At 54.9% G+C, this 15,311-nt stretch overlaps 1 protein-coding gene across 2 annotated transcripts in view; it reads left to right on the forward strand.

The window, feature by feature from the left end:
• LRP5 (LDL receptor related protein 5) overlaps positions 1-15,311 on the forward strand; it is a gene marked incomplete at both ends in the record, with an annotated part of 101,777 nt that overhangs the window by 72,533 nt on the left and 13,933 nt on the right. For both annotated transcript variants that reach the window (XM_080717297.1, XM_080717298.1), the window contains 6 exons: positions 1,069-1,253; positions 4,626-4,949; positions 7,341-7,540; positions 12,974-13,182; positions 13,960-14,150; positions 14,541-14,750. In XM_080717297.1, coding sequence (XP_080573423.1) covers positions 1,069-1,253; positions 4,626-4,949; positions 7,341-7,540; positions 12,974-13,182; positions 13,960-14,150; positions 14,541-14,750 — 1,319 coding nt within the window. The remainder of the gene's footprint in view (positions 1-1,068; positions 1,254-4,625; positions 4,950-7,340; positions 7,541-12,973; positions 13,183-13,959; positions 14,151-14,540; positions 14,751-15,311) is intronic.

Below are 15,311 nucleotides of genomic sequence, written 5' to 3' on the forward strand. Positions count from 1 at the left end.
GTTTCAAAATAAAGAATAAAAAATAGGGTTGGGATGTGGCTCAGAGGTAAAATGCCCCTGGGTTCCATCCCCAGTACCACCAAAAAAAAAAAAAATAATAATAATAATAATAAATAAATAAAAGATCCTGCTTCAAATTTAAAAAATAACAAGGTGAAGCCAGGTGTGGTGGTGCACGCTTGTAATCCCAGCATTTGGGAGATTGAGATAGGAGGATCACAATTCACAGACAACCTCAGTACTTAGTGAGGCTCTTTGCCACCCAGTGAGAGCCTATTTCAAAAATAAAAAGAAGCCAGACATGATGGCGCACGCTTGTCATCCCAGCATTTGGGAGGCTGAGACAGGAGGATCGTGGTTCGCGGACAGCCTCAGCTACTTAGTGAAGGTTAGGGTTACTTAGGGTTAGGGTTAGGGTTTGCAACTCAGTGAGACCCTGTTTCAAAAATAAAAAGACTAAAGCTGGGCGTGGTGGCGCACGCTTGTAATCCCCGCGCTTGGGAGGCGGAGACAGGAGGATCGTGCAGGTTTGAAGCCAGCCGCGCACGCTGGCTTAGGAGACCCTGTTTCCGAATAAAAATGTAAAAATAGGTCTGGGAGTGTAGCCCGGAAGTAGAAGGGCTTCCAGGAACCCCAGTACCACAAAAATAAATAAATAAATAAATAAATAAATAAATAAATAAATACTAAAAAAATAGAGCAGGGGGTGTAGCCCGGAGGTACAATGCCCGCCTGGGTTCCATCCTGGGTACCACAAAATAAAATACAAAGAATAAAAAAATTGGGCTGGGGTGTGACTCAGAGGTAAAATGTCCCTTGGTTCCATCCCTGGTACTTCACAAACAAACAAGGGCTAGAGTGGTAGCCTGGAGGCAAGATGCCTCTGGTTAAATCCCTGGTGCCAGGTAAGCCTCTTTGGAAGTTCAGGGAGCGCACTTCAGAGCAGGGTGTGACCTGTCCTGCTGGACGTCACCGTGGGAGGGCGAGCCGAGGCCAGGTCGTAGCCCCTCCATCTGCAGCGCTTGGCCCGGCTCACTCCGCCTGTCCGCCCTCCCCGCTGCCTTCCAGCTACATCTACTGGACCGAGTGGGGCGGCAAGCCGAGGATCGTGCGGGCCTTCATGGACGGGACCAACTCCATGACGCTGGTGGACAAGGTGGGCCGGGCCAACGACCTCACCATTGATTATGCCGACCAGCGCCTCTACTGGACCGACCTGGACACCAACATGATCGAATCGTCTAACATGCTGGGTGAGGGCCGGGGGCTTGGCGCTGTGGGCGGTTCGCAGGGGTCGGCCTCCCCCTCGGGGCCCTCCTTGCCCACGCCTGCTGCTTGGGTGTCCAGAAGCCCCGGTGAGCCAGGGCGCCACAGCGCTCCATGTGACCCGGGCCCTCGCCAGTCTCACCCCGCCCTGCGCGCGTGCCAGGTGTCCCGCAGGGGCACGCTCATTTCTTTATCATAGCTGACAAAAATGAAGCCCAGCCAGGCATGGTGCATGCGCCTGGGATCCCAGGACTTGGGAGACTGAGACAGGAGGGTCTCAGGATTGAGATCAGCCTTAGCAATTTAGTGAGACCCTCAACAACCTAATGAGACCCATTTCAAGACAAAAAATAAAAGTCTGGGGGTGTAGCTCAGAGGTAGAATGCCCCTGGGTTCAATCCCCAGAACCACACACACACACACACACACACACACACACACACACACACACACACAAGATAAAGCTTGAGAAAGTTTTAAAGAACCTGTCCCTCTAGCCCCTGGAGCAGTAGGAACAGGATGGGGGTCCAGGACAAGGGACTCTGGACTCCACTCTGCTGGGGTGGCCCTGTGAGCTCTCTGGGTGGTACACCAAGTCACAGGGTATTGTGCACAACAGAGACCCCCGCTGGGAGAGCGGGAGGACTGAGGTGCAGAGGCCTAGGGGCCCACGTCTGTCCCCCGGCGCCCACGGCTTCAGCGCAGGCAGAGGAGGAGCTGCAGGAGGACGGCTCCTGGACGGCCCTGCCACTTGGGGTCTTTGCTGGTCCTGACTGGCTGATTCTGCCTTGGGCCGTAGGGCTGTGTAGTCCTGCAGAAGGCCTCAGGAAGAATGGACAGACTTTAGCTCTCTTCCTAATCCCTGCCCCGACCGTGTGCAGGAGATGCCGCTGCGCCCCTTGTATGGATGAGGAGACCGAGGCCCAGGTCCTAGGCAGGGCCGGTGCCCAAGCCCCTGCTTCCTGATGTCTGTCTGGGGTGGGCTGCAGACCCCGAGATGCTGACCGACCTGGTTCATGAGCCCAGGTCTGAATGTCCTGGAGGCTTTTGCTGCTGTCCCATTGGGAGTCACTTGCTCAGCCTCTGCCCGTAGCTGGTGCCAGATAGGGACCAATCACAGGGCAGCTGCAGCGGCTGCAGGGATTACCCTCACGGGTCACCCAGGAGGGCCGCTCAGAGGGAAGCCAGCCAGAGTCCTGGAAATGGTGGCCCTGTGAATCGAGGTGGCCAGTACACTGACTGGCCTGAGGACTGTCGCTGGACTCCTCCACTGATCGCCCCAGATGTTGCCTGGGGTGTAACGGGGAAGCCGGGCCGCTGCCGGGGTGGGGGTCACGGTGCCTGACACCATTGGCTGCCTGGATCAGGACCTGGGTCTGGGTCTCGCTGCCCAGCGTGCACCGCGCCTGCCAGGTCCCCAGCCCTCTGTGCCTCGGCGTCTTCTGCCCCGCAGAGTTGTGGCTGTGGGATTAGTTGCCTCACCCAGGTGCTCTGCCTCTGAGTGTCGGGTCACCGTGATGGCTGTGGGAGGCTGCCCGGCCCCCAGTCCTGGGCGAGCACGCGAGAGAGAGGGAGAGGGAGAGGGAGGGAGAGAGAGACAGACAGACAGACAGACAGACACATGGAGATAGACGAAGGCAGCTGGAAGCATCTATGACTTTGGGGGGTCTTTTTGGTTTTTCTTGGCGGTATTAGGGATGGAACCCAGGGGCATTCTACCTCTGAGCTATACCCCCAGCCCTATTTTTTATTCTTTATTTAAAACAGGGTCTCACTGAGTTGCGGAGGGCTTCACTAAGTAACTGAGGCTGTCCACGAACCACGATCCTCCTGACTTAGCCTCCTGAATGCTGGAATTACAAGCACGCACCACCATTCCCACCTGGTGCATGCTATTAATCCTAGTACTTGGGAGGCTGAGATTGGAGGATCGCAGGCTCGCAGCCAACCTCAGCTACTTAGCGAGGCTCTTTACAACTCAGTGAGACCTGTTTCAAAAATAAAAAGACTAGCCGGGCGTGGTGGCACAAGTTTGTAATCCCCGTGCTTGGGAGGTGGAGACAGAAGAATCATGCAGGTTCGAAGCCAGCCTTGCTGGCTTAAGAAACCCTGTTTCCAAGTAAAAGAAAAACATAAAATAGGTCTGGGAGTGTAGCCTGGAGGTAGAAGGGCGTCCAGGAACCCAAGTACCACAAAAAATAAATACATAAATAAATAGCTAGGCCTGGTGGCACACACTTGTGATCCCAGCGCTTGGGAGGCTGAGACAGGAGGATCGCGCAGGTTCGAAGCCAGCCTCAGCTACTTAGTGAGGCTCTCAGCAACTTAGTGAGACCCTGTTTAAAAATAAAATATAGCTGGGCGTGGTGGCTCACGCTTGTAATCCCCGCGCTTGGGAGGCGGAAACAGGAGGATCGCGCTGGTTCAGAGCCAGCCTCGCTGGCTTAAGAGAACCTGTTTTCACATAAAAAAAGTTAAAAAATAGGTCTGGGAGAGTAGCCCGTGGGAGTGTATCCCGGAGGTAGAAGGGCTTCCATGAACCACAGTACCACCAAAAATAAAAAATAAATAAAATAAAATATAAAATAGGGCTGGGAGTATAGCCCGGAGGTAGAAAGCCCCTGGGTACCCGGAGATAGTAATTCCAGTCCTTGAGAGGCTAAGACAGGGAGGATCTTGGGTCTGCAGCCAGCTTCAGCTACTTAGTGAGGCCCTCTGTAACTTAGTGAGACCCTGTTTCAAAATAAAGAATAAAAAATAGGGTTGGAAGTGTCGCTCAGAGATAGAACGCCCCTGGGTTCCATCCCCAGTACCTTGAGAGAGAGAGGGACAGAAAGCGCACGTGCACGCGCCAGTGGCCAGGCGTGGTGGCGCACGCTTGTAATCCCAGCATTCGGGAGGCCGAGACAGGAGGATTGTGGTTCGCAGCTGGCCCCAGCTACTTAGCGAGACCCTTTACAACTCAGTGAGACCTTGTTTCAAAACAAAGAATAAAAAAATAGGGCTGGGGGTTTAGCTTGGAGGTAGAATGCCATACCTATTTTATGTGCATATAAAATATAGATTATATTGCTATTACTTTTCCACTGTGCAAAGACACCCCGTTTTTCCATTGACGGAGGCCTGGGTCTGGCTATTACAAGTCTTCCCTTTGCGCCATCGTGCTGCGTGTGTTCCTTTTGCGTGTGCGCCCTGGCGCGCGGTGGCCGGGTCGGTGGGCAGCGGGCAGTGCCAGCTGAGCTTGTTCCTGAAGCCGCGGAGCCCTGAGGCCGAGGCGTGGTCCCCGGCTGCAAGGGGCCCTGCGCAGTGCCCTGCGGCCAGCCGGCCAGCGCCAACCTCGCGCCTGCGTCTCCACGCAGGTCAGGAGCGGGCGGTGATCGCCGACGACCTCCCGCACCCCTTCGGCCTGACGCAGTACAGCGATTACATCTACTGGACCGACTGGACCCTGCACAGCATCGAGCGGGCCGACAAGAGCAGCGGCCGCAACCGCACGCTCATCCAGGGCCACCTGGACTTCGTCATGGACATCCTGGTGTTCCACTCGTCCCGCCAGGACGGCCTCAACGACTGCGTGCACAGCAACGGCCAGTGCGGGCAGCTGTGCCTCGCCGTGCCCGGCGGCCACCGCTGCGGCTGCGCCTCGCACTACACCCTGGACCCCGGCAGTCGCAACTGCAGCCGTAAGTGCCCCCCGCCCGCCCCTCAGCCGTAGCTGGCCGGCCCTAGGCGTCCCTGGGCGCACAGGGATGGCTGGGCCAGTGGTGCACCTTGGCAGCAAAGAACCTGTTCCTTCATCAAGGTACAAATAAACAAAACAGGCCAGGGCCTGTGCTGGCAGATGCCCAGGGAGGGTTTTTTTTTTTTTTTTTTTTGCAGTGCTGGGGATGGAACCCAGGGGCATGTGACCTCCAAGCTACACCCCCTGCCCTGGTTTTTTTTTTTTTTTTTTTTTTTGGTGGTACTGGAATTCCTGGAAACCCTTCTACCTCCGGGCTACACTCCCAGACCTATTTTATATTTTTATTTGGAAACAGGGTCTCTTAAGCCAGCGAGGCCGGCTTCGAACCAGCGCGATCCTCCTATCTATCTCTGCCTCCCAAGCGCGGGGATTACAAGCGTGCACCACCACGCCCGGGTATTTTTTTATTCTTTATTTTGAAACAGGGTCTCACTAAGTTGCTGAGGCTGTCTGCGAACCGCGATCCTCCTGTTTCAGCCTCCCAAATGCTGGGATTACAAGCGTGCGCCACCATGCCCAGCTTACTCTTTTTTTGAAACAGAGTCTCGCTGAGTTGCAGAGGGCCTCACTAAGTAGCGGAGGCTGGCTGTGAACCGTGATCCTCCTGTCCTAGCCTCCTGAATGCTGGGATGACAAGCGTGCCCACCACGCCTGGCCCCAGGGAGGGTTTTTGAATGTCCCAGCCTTGGGGGGTGGCTCAGGTTGTCTCTCTGTTCTAGGCGTGTCCCTGGCCCTTGTTTTTATTTATTTATTTTTTTTTTGCGGGTCTGAGGATGGAACCCAGGGACATTCAACCTCCGAGCTACACCCCCAGCCCTGTTTTTTATTTTTTATTCTGAAACCAGGTCTCACTGAGTTGCAGAGGGCCTCACTAAGTAGCTGAGGCTGTCCGTGAACCGCGATCCTCTGGTCTCAGCCTCCCGAATGCTGGGATGACAAGCGTGCGCCGCCGCATCCGGCTCCCTGGCGCTTGTTTAATCCCCACTCCCACAGGCAGGCAGTGCCCCAGTCTTCATTTCCCAGAGAGCTCTAGTAAACCACGTAAGGCCACACAGTGGGGAAAGTTAGAGTCTGTCTTGACGCAGCAAACTTTCTTGCAGGTGGCCATGTGTAGCTTGGGGAATCCTGCGCTGACCCTCTGAAGTAGGTGTGCCTACTCGGGCATGGTGGCGCTTGCCCAGAATTCCAGTATTTGGGAGGCTAAGACAGGAGGATTGTGGGTTTGAGGCCAGCCTCAGCAAGTTGGTGAGGCCCTAGAGCCCCCCCAAAAAGAAGTAGGTGGACCTCTTTGTTCTCGTGTCAATAATAAGAAAACAGGTTGCAGCGAGGCCTGCAGGGACTCACCCCGGCTCCGTGAGCGCAGGTGATCCTGGTAGCCCGTCTGTGTGGCCACCCAGAGCCGGTCATAATTCCGCCCCTGCACAATACCTGACCAGCTATGAAACTGTCTGTGTCCGGTCCTTGCCTGAGCCTGTGCTGTACAGAGCACTAGCAACGATGTCACTGAGGAACCTGGGATTGACCTCCGAGCTACACCCCCCTGCCACTCACAGCCAGGTGTGGTGGCGCACACTAGTAAGTAAGCCCAGCATTTGGGAGGCTGAGACGGGAGGATTGCGGTTCGCAGCCAGCCTCACGTAATGAGGCCCTTTGGGACTCAGTGAGACCCTGTTTCAAAATAAAGAATAAAAAATAGAGCTGGGGGTTTAGCTTGGAGGTAGAATGCCCCTGGGTTCCATCTCCAGTACTGCAAAATAAAATGAATTGGGAGGCTGAGACAGGAGGATCGCACAGGTTCGAAGCCAGCCTCAGCTACTTAGTGAGGCTCTCTGCAACTTAGTGGGACCCTGTTTCCAAATAAAATATAAAATAGGTCAGGGTTGTACCCTGGAGGTAGATGGCCCCTGGGTTCTAACCCTAGTACCCCCCCACAAAATAAAAATAAAAGAGCCGAGTCTCACACTAGACCACCAGCCGCTGTGTGGTGGGCAGCCTCGGCCTCCCACCCCGAGTTCCCTGGGCCTTGTTGTTCTCTGTCTCCCCGGGCCCCAGACCCTGGGGCGGGTGGAGTACAGAAGGGGTACCGCCTTGGAGACCCGACCCCCACACAGTGACCTGGATTTCCACTGCCCGCCATAACCCTCTGCTAGCGACCGCAGCTGGTGGCTCCCCACGCATCTGAGTGGCCCAGGCAGCTGGCTGCAGGTCTCTTGCCCATCCTGCCGCGAAGGAGAGGCCGCCCTGATCTTCCGTCTGCTTTGCTAAGGAGGTGGTGCGGTCGTCTCTCGGCCTCACCCGCTGACCACAGCCTCCTCCGTCTGCCCTGCTCTAGCACCCTCCACCTTCCTGCTCTTCAGCCAGAAAAGTGCGATCAGCCGGATGATCCCGGACGACCGGCGCGGCCCGGACCTCGTCCTGCCCCTGCATGGGCTGAGGAACGTCAAGGCCGTCGACTACGACCCGCTGGACGGGTTCATCTACTGGGTGGACGGGCGCCAGAACATCAAGCGCGCCAGAGATGACGGGACCCAGGCAGGTGCACCGTGAGCGGGGCCCGGGCGGGCGCGGGGGGCAGGCGGCAGTCGAGCAAGGGTAAGGGGACACGGTGACTGGGCCCCCATTATGTAATTGCAGGGTGTGGTCCTGAGCATGGAACCCTGGACTGTGGTTAGGTATAGCAGCTGGATTTCCCAGCTGAGGTAGCAGCGCTGGTGGTGTGGGTCAGGCCGCACCTGGGGCCTTTTCTTTCCAAGCTGTTCCCGTTGCAGAGACCGAGTGGGAAATGGTTACTCTGGGTGGAACCTTTATGTCGTATAGCAAATGTATAATTAATCTTGTAAAGTAGTAAGGGAGCTCCTAAAAGTCGCTTGTGGGTGGGTGTAGGGCAGGACACTCAAAAGCCCTGTTAGACTGGGTTCCGTGGTGCGTGCCTGCAATATTAATGCTTGGGAGGCGCCGGGCGTGGTGGCGCATGCTTGTAATCCCAGCATTTTGGAGGCTGAGACCTGGAGGATCCGGGTTCTCGGACAGCCTCAGCTACTTACTGAGGCCCTCTGCAACTCTGTGAGACCCTGTTTCAAAATAAAGAATAAAAAATAGGGCAGGGGGGTGTAGCAACGGGAGATCACAGGTTTGAAGCCAACATTGGCAATTTAGTGACACCCTCTGCAATCTAATGAGACCTGGGGGTTTTGTTTGGTTTGGTTTCACGGTACTGGGGATGGAACCCAGAGGCACTGTATCTCCAAGCTACCCCTCAGCCCTTTTTTCTTTTTTTTCTTTATTTTTTCAAATAGGGTCTCACTGAGTAGCGAAGGGCCTTGCTAAGTAGCTGAGGCTGTCTGTGAACCGTGATCCTCAGGTCTCTGCCTCCCGTATGTTGGGATTACAAGTGTGCACCACTGAAACGGGGGTTTCTTGCGAGAAAACCCCGGCGAGTTCCTGTCTACGGAGAGCGAAGAATGACACCCGCAGACCTCAGGAAGGGGAGTAAAAGGTTTATTGGAAGCAGCAGGGAATGGGGCAAGGGTGGCTGAACACCCCCAAAGGGCTGGAACTCTGGGTCCAGCAGCTGCCTTCAGGACAATACTTGAGAGTAGCCCAAGCCGAATTGCCTTCAGGTGCAGGCTGCTTTCTTCCAGAGTCCACGCGATCTGCCAGAAGGGAATAGAGAAAAGTGGCCGAACACCCCATAGGGGCGGTCGGAACTCCGGGGTCCAGTAGCTGCCTTCAGGGTCACTATCCGAGTGTCGCCCGAGCCAAGTGCCCATCAGTTGCAAACTACTTTCTCCCAGAGTCCACGCGATCTGCCAGAAAAGAGGTACAGGTCACCCCTAGGGGCCTGGTCAGCCATGATGTCCAGCAGAGGCCTTCAGGTCACTACTCGAGAGTTGCCCGAGCCACGTGCCCTCAGATGCACTCTGCCTTCTCTCAGGGCCAACACGACCTGCGAGAGAGAGAGAGAGAGAGAGAGAGAGAGAGAGAGAGAGAGAGAGAACAGCTCCCCAAAAGGGGAGGGGGTCCCGAGCGGGAAGTCCCCCCCTTTTGCCATCTGACTGGCCGATGCCTGACCGTTTGTGTTAGGGTGACTCCAAGGAGAATTTGCATAGGACATTTGTAAGTCCTTTGAAGGGTCTCCTTTCAGGAATGCCAGACTTGCTCTGGTGGGTTTGTAGATTAGGAAACTCAGGATGGCTTTGTGAAGCTCTGGCCTTCTTATCTCTGAGCCTTTGGAGTTTCAGGCATTTGTCGCCCCTCAGGAAACTCAGGAAATTAGCTTTTTTCTACCAAGGCCTTTTCCCTATCTGCCTATTTCCTTTCTATCTCCTCACCACCAAGGCTTTAATGAGACCCTGTTTCAAAATAAAAAATAAAATAGGGCTGGGAACATAGCTCAGAGGTAGAAAGCCTCTGGTTTTAATCCCCATCAACACACACAAACACACACACACACACATACCCACACACGTAAGCCGGCACAGTGGTACACACCTCTTAATTCTAGTGACTTGGGAGGCAGGAGGATTGCAGGTTTGAAGCCAGCCTCAGCAACTTAGGCTCTCAGCAACTTAGCGAGACTGTTTTACAAAGGTAAAGAAAATAAGCTGGGTGTGGTGGCGCACGCTTGTAATCCCAGCACTCGGGAGGCTGAGACCCGGAGGATCGCGGTTCACGGACAGCCTCAGCTACTTAGTGAGGCCCTCTGCAACTCAGTGAGACCCGGTTTCAAAATAAATAATAAAAATATAGGGCAGGGGGTATAGCTTGGAGGTCAAATGCTCCTGGGTTCCAGACTCTGGGTATTCCATCCCCAGACCCGCCAAAAAAGAAAAAAAACAAAGAAAATAGGTCTGAGGATGTAGCCTGGAGTTGTAGAAAGCCCCTGGGCTCCATCCCTATTACCACAAAATTAATTCATCAATTCTTTTCTTTAAAAAGGGCTGGGGATATAGCTTAGTGCTAGAGCACTCCTGGGTTCCGTCCCTGTACCACATGCGCGCGCACACGCACACACACGCACACGCGCACGCACACACACACACACACACAAATGGGCTGGGTGTGTAGCTCAGTGGTAGAGTACCTGCCTAGCTTGTGTGCGTCCCTGGGTTCGATCCCCAGTATCGGGGCGGGAGGATGTATGTGATACAGTAGAGCGTCCTTTCCGTCCTGTGGTAAGGTGCACACCTCCGTCCTGCGGTCAGCCCGCGAGGCTGGTCGAGGCCGGGAGTTGCTTGTGATCAGGGGCTCAGACGAGGTCTCTGAACGGAGGAGCGAGGCCTGCTGCGTGAGCGGGTGGAGGTCCGGCCCAGGCGGGGGTGGGCGTGGAGTGCGCTGCCCTCTCGCTCACTTAGGGTTTCTCCTGGATGAAATTGTCCATGAGCAGAAATAAAAATCTGGGTCGTGCTCAGGCTGACCTCTCCCGTATCAGCTGCCTCAGAACACGTCTGTTTTCAGAACATGCCTTCTGCCAGGCTTGGTGGCGTATCCCTGCAAGCCCAGTACGGGGGAGGCTGAGGCAGGAGGGTGGCAGGCTCGAGGCCAGCCTCGGCACCTCAGGAAGACACTCACTCAGCAACCTCAAAGGACCCTGTTTCAAAAACAGAAAGTGCCGGGCGTGGTGGCGCACGCTTGTAATCCCCGCGCTGGGGAGGCGGAGACAGGAGGATCGCGCAGACCCTGTTTCTAAATAAAAAAAAGTATAAAAATAGGTCTGGGAGTGTAGCCCGGAGGTAGAAGGGTTTCCAGGAACCCCAGTACCACACAAAAAAATAAAAAGTAAAATAAGGCTGGAGGTATAGCTTGCACGTAGACTGCCCCTGGATTTATTTATTTATTTTTGATTTTTTGATTTTTTGGTGGTACTGGGGGTGGAACCCAGGGGCTTTCTACCTCTGGGCTATACTCCCAGACCCATTTTATATCTTATTTGGAAACAGGGTCTCACTAAGTTGCCGAGAGCCTCACTCAGTAGCTGAGGCTGGCTTTGAACCTGTGCGATCCTCCTGTCTCAGCCTCCCAAGTGCTGGGATTACAAGCGTGCGCCACCACACCCAGCTCCCAGCTTTTATTCTTTATTTTGAAACAGGGTCTCACTAAGTTGTAGAGGGCCTCACTAAGTAATCAAGGGTGGCCTCAACCCTGCGATCCTCCTGTGTCAGCCTCCCAAGTACTGGTATTACAAGCATACGCCACCATGCCCTGCTCATTTTAACTTTTTGGTACCGGGGATAGAACCCAGGGGCATTGCACCTCCAAGCTCCACCCTCGGCCCTATTCTTTAGTCTTTTTTATTTTTGAAACAGGGTCTCGCTGAGTTGTGAAGGGCCTCATAAGTAGCTGAGGCTGTCAACAAACCACTATCCTCCCATCTCAGCCTCCCAAGTGCTGGGATTATAAGTGTACATCACCATGCCTGGCTTATTTTAATTAGTTCTAAGTGCACAATTTAGTGGCATTAGGCACATTTATATTGCTGTGTCACCATCCCCACTATACCCATCTCTAGAACTTTCTCTTCCCAAACTGAAACTCTGACCCCACTGGCTCTTTATCCCCTCCCCAGCCCCGGCATCCCCTCAGACTTCCCGTCTGAACCTGATGAGCCTAGGGCCCTCACCTAAGTGGGGTCACGCTGTATCTGTCTCTTGGTGACTGATTCATTCGTGTGGTGGGTGTGACAGCTACTTCCTCCCTTCCTAAGGATGGGTGCTATCCATTGTCTGGCTGGGCTCCATCTGTTCACCCACTGAGGGACACAGACCCTTCCGCCCCTTGGCTCCTGTGAACACTGCCAGTTGCCTAAGATTTCATACCTGAGGGGACTAATTGTGACAATGAACCAGGTGCTGTAAGAAAATTTACGCTACGCCAGGCATGGTGGCGCATGACTGTAATCCCAGTATTTGGGAGGCTGAGACAGGAGGCTCATCGGTTTGAGGACGGCCTCAGCAACCTAGGGAGTGAAATAAGCGAGTCCGAGGGCATGCCAGGAGCTCTGACATAGGCCGGTGTCAGGGAAGTCCTGTGCGTTCTCAGCTGGGCACCTGGTTAAGAGCAGATCGGAGCAGAGCACCTAGCCGGGTGTGGTAGTGCATATGGGCCTCTAATCCCAGTACTTGGGAGGCTGAGACAGGAGCATTGTGGGTTTGAGGCCAGCCTCAGCTACTTAGCGAGGCCCTCCACAACTGAGTGAGACCCTGTTTCCAAATAAATAATATAGCCGGGCGCGGTGGCGCACGCTTGTCATCCCCGCGCTTGGGAGGCGGAGACAGGAGGATCGCGCAGGTTCGAAGCCAGCCGCGCTGTTTCCAAATAACACAGAAGGCCCTGTTTCCAAATAAAAATATAAAAATAGGTCTGGGAGTGTAGGCCGAAGGGTTTCCAGGAACCCCAGTACCACCCAGAAATAAATAAAAAAATAATATAATAGTACATTAATATAATAATTATAAATAATAGGGGTGTGCACTTGTAATCCTTGTACTTGGGAGGCTGAGACAGGACAATCGCAGGTTCGTGGCCAGCCTCAGCTACTTAGCGAGGCCCTCCACAACTCAGTGAGACCCTGTTTCCAAATAAAGAATAAAAAATAGGGCTGGGGGTGGAGCTCGGAGGTGCAGTGCCCCTGGATTCAACCCCCAGTACCGAGAAAAAACTACATGTAAATATTATGACATATATATCATATATCATATATCACATGTGTGTGTGTGTGTGTGTGTGTGTGTGTGTGTGATCAGCTTGGGGGTACTAGGAAATATCTATATGTAAATATGATTAGCCTGAGAGTAAGGTTTAGAGGTAGAATGCTCTGAATCCAATCCCCAGTATCACATAAAACAACAAAAAAGAAATATCCCCCGATCAGTGCTGGAGTTTGGCTTCCAGCTGCGCTCCGGGCTTCACCTCCTTGAGCTCTCGGGGTCTCTGACTACCCCAACTTTGGCCTTTTCTGTCCTGCAGCCCTTCGTGCTGACCTCCGCGGGCCCCAACCAAAACCCGGACAGGCAGCCGCATGACCTGAGCATTGACATCTACAGCCGCACGCTGTACTGGACGTGCGAGGCCACCAACACCATCAACGCGCACCGGCTGGACGGGGAGGCCATGGGCGTGGTGCTCCGAGGGGACCGTGACAAGCCCCGGGCCATTGCAGTCAATGCCGAGAGAGGGTAGGAGCTGGCAGGGCGGTGTGGGCAGGTGGGCGGCGCTGTACCGTGCTGGAGAGCGTCAATGATGTTGGGAATCGGGGATTTAGCCGAGGGACACAGGAAGGACTCTAAGAAGAGAATGTTGAAGCCGGGCGTGGTGGCGCACGCTCGTAATCCCAGCATTCGGGAGGCTGAGACCGGAGGATCGCGGTTCGCGGACAGCCTCAGCTACTTAGTGAGGCCCTCTGCAACTCAGTGAGACCTTCTTTCAAAATAGTAAATAAAAAAACCAGGGTAGGGGTGTAACTCAGAGATAGAATGCCATGCCCCTGGGCTCCATCTCTAGTGCTGAAAAAAAAAAAAAAAGTTCTGAGGCCCGTGTGTGTGTGTGTGTGTGTGTGTGTGTGTGTGTGTGTGTGTGTGTTGTGTGTGTGTGTGTGTGTGTGTGTGTGTGTGTGTGTGTGTGTGTGTGTGATGCCAGGGATGGAACCCTGGGGCATTCTACCTCTGAGCGACACCCCCAGCCTGATTTTTATCCTTTATTTTGAAACAAGGTCTCGCTAAGTTGCAGAGGGCCTCAGTAAGTAGCTGAGGCTGGCCGCCATCCTCCTGTCCCAGCCTCCCCAGCGCTGGGGTTATCAGCGTGCGCCTCCTCTGTCTCTTTGAAGGGTGCGTTCACTGGGTCGAGGATGAGACCTGCCCCAGCGCGTCTTGGTTACCCTGTGTAGCGCTGGAGCCCGCGGTGGGCGCGGACGGGGCGCGCTCGCTCAGGCGCCTGGCTGCCCCCGCCCTCTGCAGGCACCTGTACTTCACCAACCTGCCCGAGCGCGCCGCCAAGATCGAGCGCGCCGCCCTGGACGGCACGGAGCGCGAGGTCCTCTTCACCACGGGCCTCATCCGGCCCGTGGCCCTGGTGGTGGACAACGTGCTGGGCAAGCTCTTCTGGGTGGACGCGGACCTGAAGCGCATCGAGAGCTGTGACCTGTCAGGTGTGGCCTGGGTCCCCGGCCCCTTGGCCTTGCCCCTGGGCTCAATCCCCAGTACCACCCAAAATAGAAATAAATCAAATAGGTTTGAGGGGATAGCTTGGGGACAAAATGCCCCTGGGCTTAATCTCCAGTACCATAAAAAGAAAGGTGCAGGAGGGAGGGCCCCATGTTGAGGGGCAGTGCCCGGGATCTGCATTGGGGCCTGTGGCGCTGCCCCCCAGGCCAGCCCTGCTGGGAGCAGCGTGACTTCAGGGCGCCTGGCAGCCCCCGGGTCTGTCCAGAGCACGGGGCCGCAGCTCCCTGGGCCTCTCTTTAAACCTCACTCCCCCGAGCGAGCGGAGCAGAGGCCGCACCCCAGAACCACCGCGCTCAGGGACCGTCCTCCTGCAGGGGCCAACCGCCTGACCCTGGAGGACTCGAACATCGTGCAGCCCGTGGGCCTGACCGTGCTCGGCAGACACCTCTACTGGGTCGACCGCCAGCAGCAGATGATCGAGCGCGTGGAGAAGACCACCGGGGCCAAGCGCACGCGCGTCCAGGGCCGCGTGGCCCACCTCACGGGCATCCACGGCGTGGAGGAAGTCAGCCCGGAGGAGTTCGGTACGAGAGGCGGCCCGCGGGGAGGGCGGCGTCGGCTCCCAGCACTGCGGCCCTTGGCGCAGGCAGGAGGGCTCATTATCTCCCATTAGGCGGTGGCTGAGCACTCAGGTCCTGCCCTGAGTCGCAGCACGGAGCAAGCAGCGAGTGTCTTGTCTTTTCTTCTTTTTCTTTTCTTTTCTTTTCTTCCTTTTCTTATCTCTTTTTTCCTTTCTTTCTTTCTCTCCTTCCTTCCTTCCTTCCTTTCTGCAGTACCCAGGATGGAACCCAGGGGCATTCTACCTCCGAGATACACCCCCAGCCCTATTTTTTAGTCTTTTTATTTTTGAAACAGGGTTTCACTAAATTGCAAAGGGCAACTGTCTGGTCTCTGCCTCTGGAATGCTGGGATTACAAGCGTGCACCACCATACCCAGTTTTTTTTTTTTTAAGAGCCACACCCTCTACCCTATTTTATTTTTTATTTTGCTTTTTTTGTGTGTGTGGTACTAGGGATGGAACCCAGGGGCATTCTACCTCTAAGCTATACCTCTAGCCCTATTTTTTAGTCTTTATTTTGAAACA

The sequence above is a fragment of the Muscardinus avellanarius genome (assembly GCF_963383645.1).
Source record: "Muscardinus avellanarius genome assembly, chromosome: 1".
Lineage (NCBI taxonomy): Eukaryota > Metazoa > Chordata > Mammalia > Rodentia > Gliridae > Muscardinus > Muscardinus avellanarius.